The sequence below is a fragment of the Liolophura sinensis genome, chromosome 13 (assembly GCF_032854445.1).
Source record: "Liolophura sinensis isolate JHLJ2023 chromosome 13, CUHK_Ljap_v2, whole genome shotgun sequence".
In the NCBI taxonomy this organism is placed as follows: domain Eukaryota; kingdom Metazoa; phylum Mollusca; class Polyplacophora; order Chitonida; family Chitonidae; genus Liolophura; species Liolophura sinensis.
The window spans coordinates 16,013,488-16,033,467 of NC_088307.1; the positions used below are offsets into that span (position 1 = coordinate 16,013,488).

The window sequence follows — 19,980 nt, forward strand, 5'->3', positions numbered from 1 at the left end:
CATAACTCCTGCAGAAAACTGTAATATCATATAGTGGTGTGTCAGAGAAACGGAACAGTTCCAAAGCTTAAATGTCACATGAACAATAAAAGATTGATTGTCCTAAAATATGCTCTTTATAGATCTTTTTGGCAGTGAAAACCCAAATGACTGAACCGTTTGGAATTTATCGTTTTGGGAGAAAGAATACTTGACAAGGAAAACTGTTATGTATGATTAATATATAGCTTTAATATCTTATCACAGACTGGAAAACAACAAAATGGTATAAAAGCAAAACAAAACCATATGAAGTTCATTTCAATATCTTCAAAACATTTTTCAGGTCAACGAAAAAAGTTATACACTTATAAAAAATTTATCAATGTATCACAGCACATCAAGATATCACCCATAGGAAATATAATAAATTGGGTTTCAAACCAAATTCATTCAAAAACATATAAAGATACTTTAAAAATGTAACAAATGTAGATCTCCACTGTACAATGTTGAAAAAATTACTCCTTCATAACAGACAGAACCTAATAAAATAATCTGGAGTGGTTATACTATACTCAAACTTTTTAATAAAGTGATAACTGTAGGCTTATGCATTTTGCTGTAAGTCTGATGATGGAGACAGTTTATCTTTGCAAGCTCGGAATACTCAAAAAAACATAAATGAGTACACAGATAGAGAGGGCAAATCCAATCAGGTTGGATTTAGGTGATAACAGATAGATAGGACATTACCAGGATGGACTTAGGTGACAACAGATAGATAGGACATTACCAGGATGGACTTAGGTGATAACAGATAGATAGGACATTACCAAGTTGGATTTAGGTGACAACAGATAGATAGGACATTACCAGGATGGACTTAGGTGACAACAGATAGATAGGACATTACCAGGATGGACTTAGGTGACAACAGATAGATAGGACATTACCAGGATGGACTTAGGTGAAAACAGATAGATAGGACATTACCAAGTTGGATTTAGGTGATAACAGATAGATAGGACATTACCAGGATGGACTTAGGTGACAACAGATAGATAGGACATTACCAGGATGGACTTAGGTGACAACAGATAGATAGGACATTACCAGGATGGACTTAGGTGATAACAGATAGATGGGACATTACCAAGTTGGATTTAGGTGACAACAGATAGATGGGACATTACCAGGATGGACTTAGGTGACAACAGATAGATAGGACATTACCAGGATGGACTTAGGTGACAACAGATAGATAGGACATTACCAGGATGGACTTAGGTGACGACAGATAGACAGGACATTACCAGGATGGACTTAGGTGACAACAGATAGACAGGACATTACCAGGATGGACTTAGGTGAAAACAGATAGATAGGACATTACCAAGTTGGATTTAGGTGATAACAGATAGATAGGACATTACCAGGATGGACTTAGGTGACAACAGATAGATAGGACATTACCAGGATGGACTTAGGTGACAACAGATAGATAGGACATTACCAGGATGGACTTAGGTGACAACAGATAGATAGGACATTACCAGGATGGACTTAGGTGACAACAGATAGCCAGGATATTACCAGGTTGGATTTAGGTAAAATCAGATGCACATTTATTATCTTCTTTCTTGATAATTTTTCTCCTAACACACACTAGCATACGTGTGAAAGAACGAACATCAAAGAATTGATATGCAGGAGTTAGACATTAATGTACCTTTGAAAATTCTAAAAATTCAGAAGTTTCACATAAAATTTCCACAGCAAATTACTGAACGCAAAATATGTATATAGATTATTCATCACTGCAATATGTCCTTTTGTTACGAATATAGAAAGAATACAGCCAAAAGGCGCTCTAAACACAACTACTACACAACAAACCAATTTCCTCTCTAAAAAAAATCTCGGATTTTATCAAACACTCTCATACACTGTCCTGTCTACAAAAGCCACCTGTAAATATCAACCATTCCACTGTCTTTCATATGCTTTTGATTTAGTCTTAGAATGACTCTCTACAAGGCCTGTACATATGGCAGATAGAGATTAGAGACTTCCTCTTGATTCTGATTGGCCACTTCTTGTAAGCGATGGTCCAGAATGTAATGGGCGTACTCTCGTCTTTGACCAGTCATCAGGATATCAAGCTTTGGTTGTTCATCGACAGGTACTCGCTCCTGGGTCAAGCTTGACCCTGGTTTGACCTTGACTTTGCTCGGGTAAGTCTTGGGTCGTCCAATGTCATCCATAGCCACATCACCCTGATTGGAACATTGTGTGCATCAATGGAAGTTTTATTGAATTCCAGTGTAAAGTATTTATTTATTTATTTATTTGATTGGTGTTTTACGCCGTACTCAAGAATATTTCACTTATATGAGGGTGGCCAGCATTATGGCGAATTGAAACCAGGTGTAACCCATGACCATCCACAGACTGCTGGCAGACCTTCCCACATACGACCATCACCAGAGAGGAAGCCAGCATGAGCTGGACTTGAACTCATAGCGACTGCGTTGGTGAGAGACTCCTGGTCATTACGTGCTAACCAACTAAGCCACGGGGGCCCCTTCTTAGCACAGTACGAATATTCTTACTACAAATGTGATTAATGGCAATCGTAACCATCTTCAGTGGCAAAGAAAGGAAAACAGAAACTCAACATATGTACTTTAAACACTCGACCTTGGCTCGCTCTTTCTTTAAACTGACTGGTGTTTAATGGGGTACTGTGGCTTGTGACCTAAACAAATTCTGATCAATGAATGCCAGAGTCAGTAACTGACTTATATGAAAAGGATGACAGTTTGTGCAGTTCTAAAAGCTGTTTTGAGCTAGGAAACTAGAGGCGCCATAGCTGGCTCAGACAGTTGGTTGCAACCGTTAAGTCCCTGACCAATGAGCTTGCATCTCATCAGTTGCTTGTTTGGCAGCAGCAACCTGGGTTTCCACGCAACATAAAGCTGGTCGCGGTCGTATAAGTGAAACATTCTTGAATACGGCATAAAACACCAATCAAATAAATAAATAAATAAATAAATAAATCACAATGTTTGTTGAGTACCTGTCAAAGGTCCCTGGTTAATTCCAAGCACTTGAGTTTCTTCAAGACTGAACTTGGACAGTCTTATAAATGAAATATTCTTGAGTACAGTGTTAAACACTAATCAATTAAATAAATAAATAAATATGAAAATGGTGGAGACTGCAGCATTACCTGAGCTGAAACGGTCATCTGGTGCCAGGAACGAGCTTTCTCCTGCAAACGGCTGAAACTCCGGTCTGTAATCCGCTTACTGAAAATATCACAGTACCTGAACTTAAGATGTGGCATTCACACAGATAGTTTCATTTCTAGCTGCAGAGCTGCATGCAGACATACTGGCGAAATGCAATACTGCTTGTCTAACTGCATTTGTATATAAGCAGCTCAGACATGTATTTCACCAAAGGTGCTTAAATAACTCAGTAAAAACAAAGACATTGGCTGAAAATTGCGTGACTCCCTTTACAACTGAAATCATTCAATGAATTCTTTTTGGCGGCTGCCCTTGTCTGATGCATGCAAACCAATGCTGTTTTATGCATTTGTACATGTACACTGTGTTTCTTGTAAATGACACATGCAGTCAAAATATACTTTGGCGTCAGGGGCTAATGGCTCAAAATTATATAAAAAGGCTTAAATCAAACCAAATCACACTTCAGCCATTTAGACAACTCTTGAATATTCTTTGAGTGATGGAATGGGAGAAGACTTACATCCTTGGGCAAAGAACAAACACGACTTGGAAGGAGTGAGTGATTAAAGCTAAACGTCATATCAGTATTATTTCAGCCATATTGTGGAGATAAAATGGTACTGGATGATTTTCCTGAAAGTTGCAGAAAAGTTTTTCTTCACCTTTTAGCCAGTTTCATCTTCTCTGTCATCTCCTGTGGTTTCTCCACCACGGTCATCCAAGGGGTACTCAGCCTCACCTGAAAGAGCACTTAGATATCTTTACTTTGTCTTCACAGTTTGTCTTTAGTTTATTTTTTATGTAAGCACGGTATCTTGTTTCTTTTTTATAACTTTATTTAATGGAGTAAGGCCTTGTAACAAGGACAAAGAAGGGTTTAGTGCATGGAAAGAATTACGGTAGGTTCACATTGCATAAAGAAAAGAGAACAAGCTATTAACATAGTTAAGTCCAACTTAACAGACTTTCCATGTATCCTTTAAGGCCACATCAATTAAAATTTGTGTTTTATGAATTATTTTTAATGACAACATAAAACGGAGGGCATAAAAATAAAACTGAAATGTAAACCGTCATAGCAATAGAAACATACTTATGTGATCGGAAAGCATTTTATGTTTGAAAATAAGAAATCCAAAAACGCATTCAGACAAGACAAAATTATACGTTGGATTTTCAATTTTTATTCTTCAATTTTTTTTCATTTTTCAACTGTTTCGTAAAACACAAAATAAAATCGGAGTGGCCTGACACTGCTCATTCTTACCTGACCCTTGTTGACAATTACAGGACATAGGGATTGTAGTTTTCCAGATTTCATTCCAACCGAAACCTGCAAATAAATGCCTTCTCTGATTAACATACACCTGTACAATACGGCACAAAAACTCAACCTCATTGTGGTGAATGTGAATTCAAGCCCAGCTCATACTACTTTCTTCTCCGGTCTAGTTGAGAAGGTCAGCAAGAGCCCTGCGGATGGTCACGGGTTTCCCTCATCAAAATGCTGGCTGCCATAGAAGTGAAATATTCTTGAGTCTAGCATAAATCTCATGTAACAACAAAGGGGCAATGCTGTACTCCCCAGGTTTAACTAAGACTCATGAGCACAACTAAGACACATATTTTGCTTATCAACAACTTCTGTACTATCATGGTACATGAAGTGGACACTGATTTCATTCATTTGCCTGGCACATTTCTTTAACTGAAAACTGTTCACAACTTCTCATTGCATGATTCCATCCTAATTTCGTACTTTCTATACTTTCTTAGTTCTTTGGTGGTTTGCATTAAACGTCCTCTGGCAATTATTGGCCTTACAATTATTGACCAAGAACATTAACCTGGGTTGACGGCTGGTACATGCATGTTTGTTTTGATCTACATGACAACAACAGCCCTCATCTAAGGTTGACCGAGTTGATAAAACTCTCTTACCTTTTGCGATGGAGGTTTGCCTAACAAGGAGACATCCAGCTTGTAGAGTAACACCTGACTCTTGTGACTGCTAACTGTCAGCAGTAGCTGAAGAACAGCTGTCAGAACACGCCTGTGGACAACAAACGTCACTGATAATAATATGTTCACAGATGACTGCAGCAGAAATACTTGTTCAGGCCTTTCCTACACTGGATTGTGTTCTTACAAACATCATAGTTTTGTCATACCTTGCAGCATCTTTGATTTTGATCAGGTGTGTGACTATCACATATACTGTTCAAGACAAGGAGCGTGATTTGCACTCCTGAATTTGCACTCACAAGATTTTGATTATGTTAGATATGTGTAATTAACACGTCTCCCATATGAGGAACCAATTATTCGGACCAATAGTTAATTACCTCACACTTCATGGCCTGAGTGAGTGAGTGAGTGAGTGAGTGCTTGGGGATTAACATCGTACTCAACAATTTTTCAGTCATATGACGACAAAGGAATCCTTAGGGTGTATGTAATGTGCCTCCTTGTCACAGGCAGATTTCCACCTCTTTTATCTAGTGCTGCTTCACTGAGACGACTTACCGAAGGCAAGTAAGCCGCACTGCCCGAGTCATTATACTGATACGGGTCAACCAGTCGTTGCACTATCTCGTTCATTCATTATCTGACCTCTACTACTTGTCACAGTATGCAGCTCAGTACTGCACTATCAAGGGGTCAAGAAACAAATCAACCTTTTTTCTCAAATTCTCCAAGATAATATGTCTTCCAAACTAGCCTTCTCTTTATACAAGATAACTAATATTGCCACGAGTTTGCAAGAAAAACTCAAATATAGTTTGTTTAAATTTACCAGATATTATTTAAAAATTTTCCATCCAGGGGAGACAACTACGCATACCTGTTATCTGGCACATTACTGAAGGCCAGCAACATGCCGATCTGATGGAAGCCCATAGCCAGCAAGAGAGCTTTCACCTTCGTCTTCTGCCACAGTGGACGAACAGACAGATCTGATACTTTCAGCTGTATCTCAGATGCATGCTTGGTTATACTTAACTAAAAGGAGAAAAAGTTATTCGATGACCATATAACATTTTACACAGAAACATTCTGCTTTCCAACTTTTCACATACAGGTTAGTAATTTTATTGTAATTCAAATTTCAAAAATTGTCATTCTCGTGCACACATTGCATGTTTTGCCAATGGTTGGTTAACTGTCATCTACCTAAACATGCGTGTACATATATATCACCATATATAAATGGTAGGCCTAATTCTCACACGTAAACGCCCCATGACAAGAGGTCATGAACACTAGTGCCTCACAAGGAATACAAAATACACTCTAAGCTTAGCGTTAAAACAGTGTATGCAGTCCAATGAATGGTTATGTGATGAGAAACAGTGTTTATGTCAACATACCAGGTCAATCAGATGAGAAATGACTTCCTGGGTCAGAGGGAAGAGGTCACAGAGAGCCTGTACACAGGCTGGATTCTTGACGATGTCTGAAAGTAGCATGGATCAATCGACTGATTAATTTGTTTGACTGACTGATTAAATGTGACAGCAATAAATACTTAAAAGTGGTTTATAGTGAGTAAACCTTACCATTAAAGACAATAACCAGTGGACAACATCATTCAAAGCCACAGAAACAGACCTTTACACCATTTTATTGAATCTTGTGCCTTAACTCACCTCAAGGATAATATGGGGCAATCTATACTAGGGCAAATGTGTCCCAAGGCTTCTGCACTTAGGTCAAAAACAAAAGAGTTTTCAGCATTAAAATAATAGATCACATTAACACAGAAGAAACAAACAGTGACAGACACCAGCGCATTGCCATCTGTGGTGCATAAAAATATGCGTCAATTCCTTAGACTCTTATTAGATATCAACTCCATAGAAGACATGTGCTACTGCTTTCTACCTGTACAGGTAGGTGATATCAGCAACCATTTCACATTGGACTAACCTGCTAAAGCTTTCAATGCATCATAGGTAGGAACCAGAAGATCCTGAAAGTTCCAGTGTGGGTAAACCACATATGGATTCTCCACATAGGGGCCTTTGGCTTGGAAGTGAAATCCCAGGAAGTGGAGAATGTCCATGGCTCCCAGGCTGTCATTCAGCTCATTGCACAGGCGGGTTGTCTTCTTGTTGTTTTCCTCAGTATGCAGGCGTTTCAAGGCTTCATCCAGCTGTCCGTCAAAGTCAGGAAACCAAACGTCATGAGCAAAATGAAACAGAAACTTCGCTTTATTTCCAGATTTATTTGCTCATTTTACTTTTTTGTTCATTTTGTTAACAACAAAAACATAATCTGGAATACTGACAGCAACAAAATCATTTGTCTCTATTAAGGAACTTGTATTCTTTTCACTACATACCACATTATGCTTACTGTAAAGCAATTAACACTTTCAAAAGTGCTAATTGTGATATACTACACCTTTCACTGGACGTGACAATTTCAAACATCTCTCATTCAATCACACGGGACTTTTAAATGACAACGAAACAACCGTTGTCATCTCCACATCACACATGTTAATTGATCTTGATATCTTGGCAGTGAGAAAAGTGCTGAAAAGTTTAGGCCCATACTAGTGTGACAGATACTAGCCAATCACTGACAGAGAATCTTTGTTTAGAGGGGGCTGATAGCACGTACCAGGTCAATAAGGCTGTGGATGGCCTGAGGTTGTCTGTGATTGTCCTGGAGAACTTTGCAAATGTGCAGCTGAAGTTTGTGGAGACGCTCCTCTCTGCTGACGGCTAAAGAGAGGTAAACAAATAATCTGAAGGATGAAACTAAAAGTGACTGATTTAACAATGCATTCTTCAGGGTTCTGCCTGGTTTCCTCCCACTATAATGCTGGCCGCTTCGGTGTAAGTGAAACATTCTTGATTGCAGCTTAAAACACCAAATGAAATAAATAAGTTCATACTGTGCCAACAGATAAGCAACCATAAAGAATATCCATCACTCATGTTGAAAACACACTGTATAAATAACATGTACATAGGAAGGACTGCTCCTACCATAAGCCTTGATGCTCTTGCATACCAGTCAGTGAACAATTTTGAGCATGGTTGTAAAACACCAATTGAAGAAATAAGTACCATTTCTGACCATTCACTGTTTTTCACAACAAAGATACTGTTACATGTATTTATAACATCATCACTACGACTTCTTTCAGAGGCATTTAGGAATTGGGATGGTATAGATTGACAGAGGAATTACCTGTGGATAACAACTCCTGGATTTATTGTGTTGGTGACGTTTCCATGTAGGTTCTTACATCGTTTTCCAACCATATGAACATACAGAGATACAAGACAACATATATACAGTAAGAGAGTGAGTGGTGTCAAAAACAGGCAACAATGTAACATAGATAATAACTTCAGGGTTAATGGCTTCAGGGTTTATAGTCACCAAGCAGGCAGAAAACAATACAATCACACTGAATTCTCCGAAGAAAACCATCTTATAAGTACAAACCTAAGAGAACTCTGGATTTTGGATTTAGCCAATCTTGGTCACATAAATTCTGCATGACCTCTTCTGTCTCGTCTAACTTTTGGTCCAACATGGCGTGTCTGATTTTCCTCACATTCACAAACACATCCTTACCAATCAGGACAAAAGGAGTCCAGAAGAATGGGTCAGAAAATCTGAAAGAACAAAAAAACGCACAAGTGACAACAGTTTTTATCTTCTCAGTAATACAATCCATTCACTTTTAAATTTTAGTCATAAATTGAAACTTCGTCATTCTACTTGATACGGCAGTACATCTGCTTCTGTATACTGGTACCTAGAATCCATGTCAAAACTGAGATTATTTTGATATGAATTCCCAGGTGAAAAGGCAAACCAACTGTGACCTGACCACTGAGGGCCCAGGTGGGCAGTAAATATACCGTTTTTAGTTCCAGCAGTGTACTTGCTTCTGAACACTGGTACTTAGTGTCCATGTCAAAACTGAGATTATTTTGATATGAATTCCCAGGTGAAAAGGCAAACGAGCTGTAACCTCACCACTGAGGGCCCAGGTGGCCCAGGTGGGCAGTAAATATACCGTTTTTAGTGAATTTGAAGTCGTCGTTGAGTTTCTCAGAAGTCTTTCCCTTAGTTCCAGCAGTGTACTTGCTTCTGAACACTGGTACTTAGTATCCATGTCAAAACTGAGACTATTTTGATATGAATTCCCAGGTGAAAAGGCAAACGAGCTGTAACCTCACCACTGAGGGACCAGGTGACCCAGGTGGGCAGGACATATACCGTTTTTAGTGGATTTGAAGTCGTTGCGTTTCTCAGAAGTCCTTCCCTTAGTTTACTGTTTAAATAGGTTGTAATCTTTGTAATTAATTAAATCTTGATACTAATCCACTAAGCCATGAACAGTTTAGACACTGACAATGACTCCATCAGCAGATAAGCTACAGCTTAGGCATTTATATTACTGCAGTCTTGACAGCTGAGCATTCACGATGAGCAACATTTGGAATCTAGCACCTGTAATAGGGGAGTTTTGACTTCAAAACTCTTTTATAAGTAAAGGTGAAAAAAGTCCTTCTGTCCATGTGACAACTAGGCAACAAATTTGGATTACATTAACTACAATGTGAGGGTGTAAAAAAAGTTTTGCAAAACTATTTACAGTCAATGAACCATGTTGACAAAATTGTAAAGCTGAACAGTTGTGAACTTGCGAAGGAAGGTGCGCCATTTGCACCTCTGGAACAGAGCAAGACAGGTGCACGATCAGTACATTAATGTCAACAAAAGCTGCCTAACATTTCTGACAAGTCACATGACACAGTAGTACTTTAGCAACAAAAGGATTTGAACTCGTAATTCTTGAAATCTGACACATGATCACTCAGCCAGCCAGGCACAGTTCTCACCCCTGCCTCACCTGGAATCCTCCTGGAGAGCTCTGATTGCCGTGGATACGGCCACAGTAATCAGACTTCCTGTCTGCAAGGTCTGGTAGAAGTGGTAGTAAAACACCTCCAGTGTGCTGTTAGGGACGGCCCACAGCGTCTGCAGTACACACTGGCTACCTGAGGAAAAAAAGAGTTCTCTGTATCTCAGAGTTCTGTTCCAACATTAAACACCTCTTCTTTTATCCTAAGATACTGACACAGCACACTTTTTCACTGAAACGAGGGTGGCCAGCTTTATCTTGGGAGGAAACCAGACGGAGACCAGGGGAAACCCAGAACCATTCGCAGGTTACTGGCAGACTTTCCTACTTACTACCAGAGAGGAAGCCAGCATGAGCAGGTCTACTCACAGCATTTGTGAGACCCCCCTGGGTCATTGCACCATGCTGGTTTGCTAATCACTACAAAATCCCATGTAATGTTTACCTTATCATTGACTCTTATCCATAACAAGTCGTGAATTTTGTCACTAACAGTAATAAATAAGCACAGGACATCAACGATGGAACATCCCCTTTGTGTTATTGTGCTCTACATGTGTGCAAAACCTAAGCACTATGAAGAGTACTGTGGTAACTCCAACAAAAGACACAAGGAGATGCATGATTCAATATTTTTCGGTTTTATTTAACATGTTTAATATTGAATCATGCATCGCTTTGTATCTTTTGTTGGAGTTCTCACAATACTCTACTTCATAAAGCTTATCAGTGGAAATGGAAATATTTAGTACTATGCAGGAAGTACTTTCAAGATACCACCCCTAACATTTACCCTAACACTGCTTTCCCAGTTATTGGATGTCAACACCTATGCCAGCACGTGGGGTATGACATAAGCTACATGTACTTTGTACAAACACGCTAAATACAATCTGAAAAAACGCCAAGCCCTTTCTCTTTCTCATACTTTCATGACGTAAATGAATTATTACTTTGTACTGCAGATCATCTATTTTCTTTCATGTTCTGCATTTTGTGTTTGTTTTTTCTATTACCTAGTAGGTGCTTGTAACAAAAGTAATCAAAATTAAGCTAAATCTTCATTCAGGCTTTACCTGCTGCGAGGAATGCACTGGCCAGCCGAAAATCAGTGTGTTTAATGTCTGTGCGATATGGACTCCATCCACAGTTCAGGACAACCAGCTGGGCTCTCATCTGCACAGTCAAAAGGTCACCAGGGGTCACCAAATACATCGAATCCTGCGGGCATCCCTCGTCTATTTCACTGAGGTCATTTGGAGTCATCACTAAGGTGCCTTCATCCCAGCACCCAAAAGTGGCTGGAAAGAAAAAAAATAAAGTAAAAATGCACATGTGCTAAAAAGCATCAGCCTCTAGCTGTGAAGAACATTTGATTGCAGTTAGTTTGTTTGGTACATCAAGCTATACCAAATCTATGAGACAAACAATGAGAAAAGGGCCTGGTTTCACACTTCTGCTTAATCCACAAATTCCTTGCGTAAGACCCGAAACAGATCACACTACCAACAATCATGGCAGGTACAAATCTTACCTATGTGAAGAACAGTTGCCTTTGCAATTTCTTCCAGAAATCTCTGCTTTGTCATATCCTTTCCTGTCAGTGGGTCAACATCTAAGTAGGATGACACTAACTGGACTTCCTGTTTAGCGAACGCCAAATCTTCACCAGGCTGCCAAGGCTTTCCATGTAACATCAAGCTTGAAACACAGAAATAACAGAACATAGCATGTTTTGTTTACTCTGACCGTCGTCAAAACTCCTCTAACAACAGGGACCTCATCGAAGACAAAGAGTGCACAAGAAGAACACATCACTGTATTACTTTACATTTCCATAAGAATGACAAACTGTGAAGGCTTTCTTCTGGGTACAAACTAAAGTCATTACTCATTTACCATTGAAGGTGGTCAAACTTAAAACAAACACCCCTCAACACATCATCCTACACTTACCTCTGAGGCAATTGTGGGTTACCAATGATGACACACCTCTCCTTATTGCTGATCTGCTGGAACTCGGTGATCATGCGGTGTGAGCGTGTGATGTCCGTGCCTGTTGATGTCCACGGAGTCAGCGTGGACAGAGTGTCCTGGAACAGGAGCTTGGTCAGTCCAGGGGGAGAGCCCAGTGGTTTAATACTCTGCCATCATACAGGTACACACAGGTGAACGGTATTAAAAGTATTAGAGTCTAAAACCAGAGCAGCGAGGACAATGTTATAACCAGTGAAACTGGCCACTTGTACCTCAGGGTTTTACTCTAATTGATCATATAAATGCTTAAATACCAACAAATCATACATGTTTATGAATGTATATACTGTACATGTTCAGCTTATTAGCTATACAACATACAGACGACACTGGCTCTGATCCACACAAGTCAAAATTTAAAATTCAGCATAAACTTTTCGCATCCTTGAAGTTATAGCAATAAACTAATATGCCGAAACAAATCTGTCACAACTAGAATTTCTTTCTCTGTAAACTATGCACTTAATTATGCTTAATAGAGAAATTGGCACTCGTTGTCCTGGTCCTTCAGGCGAAAACTCCAAATTTTGTAAATTAATGGTTATTTATTTATTTGTTTGATTGGCCTTTGATGCCAACTTCAAGACTTTTTCACTTACTTGACAAATCTCCTGATCTGTAGTTAAAGAACCTAGAACTGGGTTTGAACCGGCGACCTCATTGGCCAAGGCCCTGACAAAGACATAACACATGTGCAGACAGGCACACGGACATCATGTCATACACATGCACAGTTGATACACTATTCACAATTATTGTGGATATAAATAAATAAATAACTATTTTCTCACCTTCAGGGAGACACTGTTTGTCAGCTTAGGAAGTGGGTGAAGGGTTGATGTCTGTCTGTCAGCTGGAGTTTTTTTACATCCTGCACTGCTCATTCTACTGACAGATTGTGGTCTTGGTGTCATCATTGTGGACACCCTATCAATGTTTTTATCTGGTCGAAGCAGACCAGGGTTAGAGACTTGTTTTGGATTGGCAGGTGGGAGTAGCTCGTCCTCAAGGGAGGAGTTAGACACCATGCAGTTGTCAAGCACATACTGTGTCAAGTATTTGTTCATGCTGCCATGTCTTGCCTGTAACCTCTCAAAGTTGAGCTCATCTTGAGCTTTCAGGAAATCTTGTTCACTTTTTACCACAATGTCTAAGCTGAGAATACTGGGCATGTAGGTCACACTGAATTTTTGGTTGAGCGTTATGCCGGACTCGTCTTGAAGGCAACCAAAGGGGCAGCAACTCAGATTATTATCCGGAATGACCACAAGAGGGCTACCAGTTTCACACTTCATTAAGATATCTTCAATCGGTGCTAAAAGCCAGTTATACAATTGTCGCTGAGGGCAGGAGTTTGGTTTACTGTCTTCTGAATTGCTACGTGGAATGTTTTGATTTTCCTTCCCTTGGATCCCATCGTTTTTCTCTTCACTCACCATGAAGTTAGGTTTTTCTGAATTTTTGTGGGGCAGCGCCCGATTTTCACACCCGGTCATCATCTGTCTATGGTCACGGCCCTTCCACAGCTGGGCCACCAGGGCACAAATCTGAAAGCCAACAGAATTATCATGATTTTTTATTACTGTTGTTTAACTGTTTACTTGAGAATTTTCCACTTAAACATGATGACAACCAGTATAAGTGGAGGAAACAGGAGAGGTCAGAGTAAACCACCTTTGGCAAGTTACACATGCACTGTATATAATAATGGTGAATTGTATTACATATGACAATGGTATATTGTCACGAGTGGTATAAAGTGTCTACCACTTTATACTGACATCAAGACCGAAAGAACCACGGAAGTTAAAAAATCCTGAAATTCTCTTTCTCAGTATGGAACTTAAAACCCAGATCTTGTGTGATGCTTGAAAGGCAATGACAACCTATGCCCTCATATATTCTTATATGCTGTCATTTTCAGGTCTGAATAAAACCCAGACATGAGCTTTACTCATGTAATGCTGCCGGAGTACCAAAAGGCGAACCTGACATAAAATACCTATTTCAGGGCCTAAAGTACATTATCCATTAGGTCCATAAAGCCCACCTTAAAAACCCAACATCTGAGAAGCATTTAATTCAGTCAATAAAAAAAATTCTAAGAAAAACATTTCAGGGTCCCTGTATTTTCAGATATCATTTCAAATTCTCTTTCTACTGTTGTTTTCTTCATTTCTTGGTTTTCTTTTCCCTTAAGCATCTTGACACTAGACAAGTTCTCTAAACTGACTTTGAATATTTTACTTATTCAGTGTTAAAGTGACTTACCTGCTCAACCATGGTCTCGTCATTTGCAGATTTGCTGCAGTAAAACCTGTTCAGCCCACCAGTTGGCGATAGTACCCATAGTAACAGTTGTTTAGGTAACAGGCTAAAGTACAGAACCAAAGCAGTCTGTTGGCTAACAGACTGAAGAAGCCTGTCCATTGAAGCAAGTTCAAAACTTGATGATTCGCGAGGGAGTTTTGATTTTATCTGATAATTTGGCATCTCCGCGATTGTTCGTTTGCGGAAGGCTTCAGCATACTGCAGTGCTGTATCTTTGAGCCCCAGCTTCACCAGAACACCTTGCATAGCGTCGCAACATTCTCGCAACTGCTTGTGGTAATTTGGCTCACAATGGGAGTCTTCATCACGATGTTGTTGTATCTTGCTTTCAAAATGGGGGATAAGCTTCTCCAGGTAGCCTTTGGCCTCTTGCATGTCCCGTAGCTGTGTCGAGTTCACAAGAATTAATGCCATATTGTACATGCATGTCATTTGTATCAGCTTGAATTTCGGGTCTGTAAACTGCGACATGGTTCTCTGGTAGTAGTACAGACTATACTGATGTTTCTGAGCAGCCTTGTAAGCATTTCCAGTCTTACAATATCCCATGGCTTCCAGCCAATCATCGCTACCACGGCAACATTTCAACATGGCATCATATGCCTTGACTGCATCATCATAATCCTTCTTCATCATTAATGTATCACCCAACATTTCATGTGCCATTGTCTGCATACGCATATCGCCCATCTTGGTTGCTATGGCGATGTCCTGCTGGTGATATCTCAGGGCTTGTTTCCAATCTCCAAGAGAGGCACACACTGTCCCTAGACATCCATATGCCTGAGCAATGCCCTTCTGGTCACCTTTTATCTCAGACTCCTCCAAAAATTTCTTGTAGTTTTCAGCTGCTTCTTTGTAATTCTGCAAAATCACACTCAGCATGCCGGTGTTGTAGTAAGACTCTGCCATTTGTTTGCCAGTCGTCCCCATCTTCTCCAACAGACAAGAGTACTTTCTTGCGTGTTTCATTGCATCAGTCATATTACCAATAGTTTTGTACGCCACACTGAGGTTTAAATGGAGTCCGGACTGTAACTGAGGTGTCCAAAATTCTGGTAAGCCTCGTCCTTCACCGGCCTCTTCCCGAAGTTCTGCCTCCAAATCTAACATTTTCTCATAGTGCACAATGGCCTGATGATAGTCCCCAATGATCAGGTTCAAAGTGGCTATATTGACCAATGCCTTGGTCTGGTACAACTGGTCATGAATAGAGGAGGCTATAGCCAAACACTCTTGGTACAAGCCGATTGCTTGGTCCTCATCTTGAAGGGCTGAGTGTGCATTGGCCAGTGTCAACAGGACTCTCATGGTGATGCCTTTCTGATTGGTCCTGAACTTCTGGGCGGCCTCCAACATCTTGACACACAGAGAATACCTCCCTGCTGCATAGAGACAAGCGCCAACCTCGCTCATCTTTTTATACGGGTCCATTTCTGGAAGATATAACAAAATAAAGGATGAGCACAATCATGCATGTATTGACGTCATTATTACTAAATCAAAATACAAATTGCTTTTATAGTAATCTAATAAAATATATTTTATGGCTTTTTTTTTCGCGGTTGATTCATTTATTTGATTGGCGTTTTACCTGTACCTTTTGCTTTCGCCTTTTTTGTATAGAGTTGAAGAAAACTTTACATGATCTTTGGGGAAAAACCATCCCAGCTCACCATATAGCTGATATGATTTACATGTACACTTACACCAGCTGGGGAGGTGTACGAACAAAACAGTGAAGGGGCTTAATTATGAGGTAAACATAGCTAAAGTCTAAACTAGCTTTTCCTTGAGATGAGACTACATAAGGTCTTAAGACAATACAAGTACTTTTTACCTTTGTTTTTTCCTGATCAGAAATTAATCAAACTTCACATAAATTCTTAAGTGGCTCTACAAGGTAGATAAATCAATCAGAATTAAGCAAAATGTACCACTTGAAAAATGCTAAACTTAGAGAGAAATACAGCAGCCAATTTCTGTTCAGAAAGACAAAAAGATTCATTCAGAATATATCATTATGAATGTCCCAAGCAAAAAACTGGCACACAATTGTAATTCACCCTTCAGTGACTGCATGAGGTCTGGTGTAATGCTGCAGAAGCTAGCAGCAGTAGCTGCAATGTGATCGGTCAACTGGTCAACTCTCTCTGGGCCCAGGTCCAGGGCAGTCAGGAATTCCTTGAGGGCATGTCGGCTCTTCTTCAGGTACTTGAGCGCAACACCATGGAGAAAGTGAGCCTGTGAACAATATCAAATAAATCATAGCAGCAATGTACTAGTGAAACACTCCAAACAGCTCAAATGTTGCCACAGAAAATCCAGTCCTTCTATGCATCCAATACTGAACCCACTGTTTTTTTTTTTTTACCTCAAATTCTACACCTCCATTATCTTCCAATGTGTACCTTGTGACTTTAACAAGTGCCCAGAGGCTCAAAGGGCATTTTAGGGTTGCCTTCTCCTAAATTTCTGGTTTGGACCCTGGAAAATGCGATGTTTTGTTTTTCACATCGCATATCCCAACATGCCCAAGCGCTAGACTGGGTACCAAATAGATTATTGGTGTTAGATAGATCAAGTTGAAACCAAACATTTGGAAGCAAACCCTGTGTAGAGGTAAGGATTTAATGTCTACACCTTTGAGTTGTTAGGGTACAAGGTCTAATAACTGACTATACCTGTGAAGAGTCAGGGCACAAGACTGTGAGAATTTCTGTATCTTTCTTTGCCAGGGCATAGTTTTTCATCTTGATGTAGGTGGTGGCTCGTGCCAGAAGGACATCAGTATTCCGATCATCAATTTCCAAAGCTTCTGAGTAAAACTGTAAGGCATCTGAATAACCGCTGGTTTTGAGGGCCTTATCACCCTTCTCTTGGAGATATCGAACCTGACAGGAAAGGCAGACAAATTTATGCTATTGTTATGTGAACATGAAAATACTCACAATTGCTCATACAAGTTTGTGCATACTTTGAAGCCAGCTTTATGCTATTAGCCCAGCTATAGTAAGTATGCGTATATGATTGTCTTCTGAAAGGAACCATCATGATTATGGGGATGTCCAAACTTTTGACACATGTAACACACAACAATTTGTGATTTCCATGAACAAAATCTTTCCTTTGAAGCCCCTGTTTATTCCTGCCTTGATGAAGAGCACACTGGTAACCTATGTACTAATACTTAAGCATTTCAAGAGAACAGAGGTCAATTCAGCTTTTGCCCAAATCACCACTGCATGGACAAATGTATGATATTATTTCCTTCAACAGTCAATAAACTATTACTTAGATGAATGCATCAAACATTTATTATTATTTAAAGAGCATAACCTAAATTATACAATTTGCTGTTTCCAGAGGAACTCTTTAACAATACACAAGCAAGTAGTAGCATTACATGTATATACCTGTAATTACTATAACTGCATATTTTTGGTTAATTGCATTGTACATCGTCATATACATCAGCCATTATCATAAAAATCAAAAGCAAATTTACTGGTTGAATTTATCTTTAAAATTAATAACCTGACTAAAAAGCAGAAAGTGATCGCCCTGTTTTGATTTTGCATGGCAAGTCCTTCCAACCTGGGAAAAGCATACAAGTACAGGTACGCTCATTCCAGGTCTGACCATCAGGTGTCAGAGCAGATTCACATATCAAAACATAAAGCACAACTCCTGCACTGCTTCGCACAGTTTTGAAATTCATGTAATAGTCATGCATCTGTCAGCAGAACCGGACTTATGAATGATGAGTTTACCTCATTGATCTCCTCGGCCTCACTGATTGGCTCACTCCCCTCGGCCAGGCTAGTGACGCTGAAACCACCTCCCTGGACGGAGCTGTAGCCTGCTGAATGCTCCATCGCTCTTGGGTCTCACTCACTTGACAGCTTACAGACTCATATTAATATGTCCAGGCTGATAGGTCTGAAAATGTATATTAGAATACGCTCTCTACATACACACTCTATAAGTCATATTAATACATGTATGAGTATATTTGGGGTGGGGGGGGGGGGAATCAAAATTTACCATTTTATATCTTGCATGGCTTCTATTTACTTTGAACCAAACATTTTAAATCATTGATGTTTATGGACAGAGCAGAGTTTGAAAGAGGTTACCTGAAAGTTGTGGCTAAATGTAACTTATGGATTCATATTTGCTAATCAAATGAAATTTTATGGATTTACCACCAATACGTCAAATTATTGCCTGTCTACAATTATTGTGCCATTCTAAATTACAGTAAAAATTAGAATTGATATCAACTTATTACTTGGGAGTTTTTTTTGTGCTGTTCTTAAAATCTCTGGTTTAGCCACTTTGAATTTATCTACAGCAATAAAAACAGAAGACTTGCATACATCTATATAGAGCCCATACACACTCAGTAAATAATGTTCCTGTTCAAAAATTGTAAGAATTAGAAAAAAGACTCCCGTGCCATTCGTTACAATGACCTGATAAAACTATCAAATTACAGTAACCGATCATACATGTATATTTGGGCCACTCTTCCAAAGGTCATCCTTCTGGTCCAAAATTTCTGTCACATGAAGTTGTTAGACTATCTCCTCCTGAAAGGAAAGAAATATTGCACTGAAGGAAATGAGAAAATGCATTAGTTCCAGTACAAATAACAGTCTTACAAGTGTATTAAAGAGCATACACAGTTTAGAATCATTCATCAAATTATAGCATGCAAATTTACAAGATTGTATTTTGAGTGAACGAGTAATAACATAATAATGATCCACTGAAAAAAGGAAGTTAGAATTCACAACACATAATCCCATGTATATAGTTAAGTGAAGAATCAACTTCAACCTTGTCCAAGATCGCTCTGACATTGTGTCTGGCAGAATTTTGTTCTGATGTAGCTGCCGTGGCATTGTGTCATGCCGTTAGAGACAAAAAATTACCCATCAAATACGTCTCCACGGCCTGAAGTTTGCAGACACTTGTGTTCCTTATCTTTACGCTTGTCGAAGTACCACAAGCACAACGATTGGCCAACAACATTTTAATCACTTCTATATAAAAGCATCAAAGGATGCTTTTGTATTAACTGACACAAGAGCACAATAGCTTAGTAAATCGATTTCCTACTTTCTGGGACAAGGCTTATGCTGTCGTTGTTGTTGTTTACTTGTAGTCCAGGGTGATCGCCTAATCTAGCTAAATTTACATGCCATGTTGCATTTATTTTATGTCAGTCACCTTAGTCACGACAAGACATGCCAGAGATGCAGCCAGAATCATGGTTTTGCGAACAAAACAACGAAGAATTTAACGCGTGTTTAACTATATTTTCCGCGAAGAAGTCGGTAACCATCCAAACATTACCTAAAAAGATCACCTTAATGCTTGGTTTAAATGCCTCGTGCTCCCACGGGAGGACCTCGGTCAAACGTCTGCTATAACCTTCTTCGGGTCTTGTAGCGCCACCTGGTAGCC

The 19,980-nt window shown here is 39.5% G+C and overlaps 2 protein-coding genes across 2 annotated transcripts in view; both read right to left on the reverse strand.

Annotated features, from left to right (window-relative positions):
- The window catches only part of LOC135480683 (V-type proton ATPase subunit G-like), a 141,020-nt gene that overhangs the window by 63,041 nt on the left and 57,999 nt on the right, over positions 1–19,980 (reverse strand). The window lies entirely within an intron of this gene.
- LOC135480456 (tetratricopeptide repeat protein 28-like) lies at positions 1,424–19,838 on the reverse strand. Its single transcript, XM_064760293.1, has 21 exons — positions 19,744–19,838; positions 19,020–19,100; positions 18,279–18,447; positions 17,190–17,399; positions 16,572–16,749; positions 14,446–15,941; positions 12,966–13,721; positions 12,094–12,281; positions 11,672–11,838; positions 11,214–11,438; positions 10,126–10,273; positions 8,706–8,878; positions 7,869–7,972; positions 7,170–7,395; positions 6,611–6,696; positions 6,085–6,242; positions 5,181–5,292; positions 4,507–4,572; positions 3,902–3,978; positions 3,215–3,293; positions 1,424–2,258 (listed from the first exon to the last, which is right to left on the reverse strand). Exons 3-21 carry the CDS (start codon positions 18,381–18,383, stop codon positions 2,013–2,015), a joined length of 4,800 nt encoding a protein of 1,599 aa, XP_064616363.1. The 5' UTR covers positions 18,384–18,447; positions 19,020–19,100; positions 19,744–19,838; the 3' UTR covers positions 1,424–2,012.

Bases quoted from the DNA above. Each gene is read 5' to 3' on its own strand.
- LOC135480456 (XM_064760293.1), bottom strand. From the start codon at position 18,383: ATGGAGCATTCAGCAGGCTACAGCTCCGTCCAGGGAGGTGGTTTCAGC. The intron at 8,879-10,125 runs GTGAGGCAGGGG...TTGTTCTTTCAG, and splicing joins GCTCTCCAGGAGGATTCCAG to ATTTTCTGACCCATTCTTCT. The intron at 5,293-6,084 runs GTATGCGTAGTT...TGTTGTCCACAG, and splicing joins AGTAATGTGCCAGATAACAG to GCGTGTTCTGACAGCTGTTC.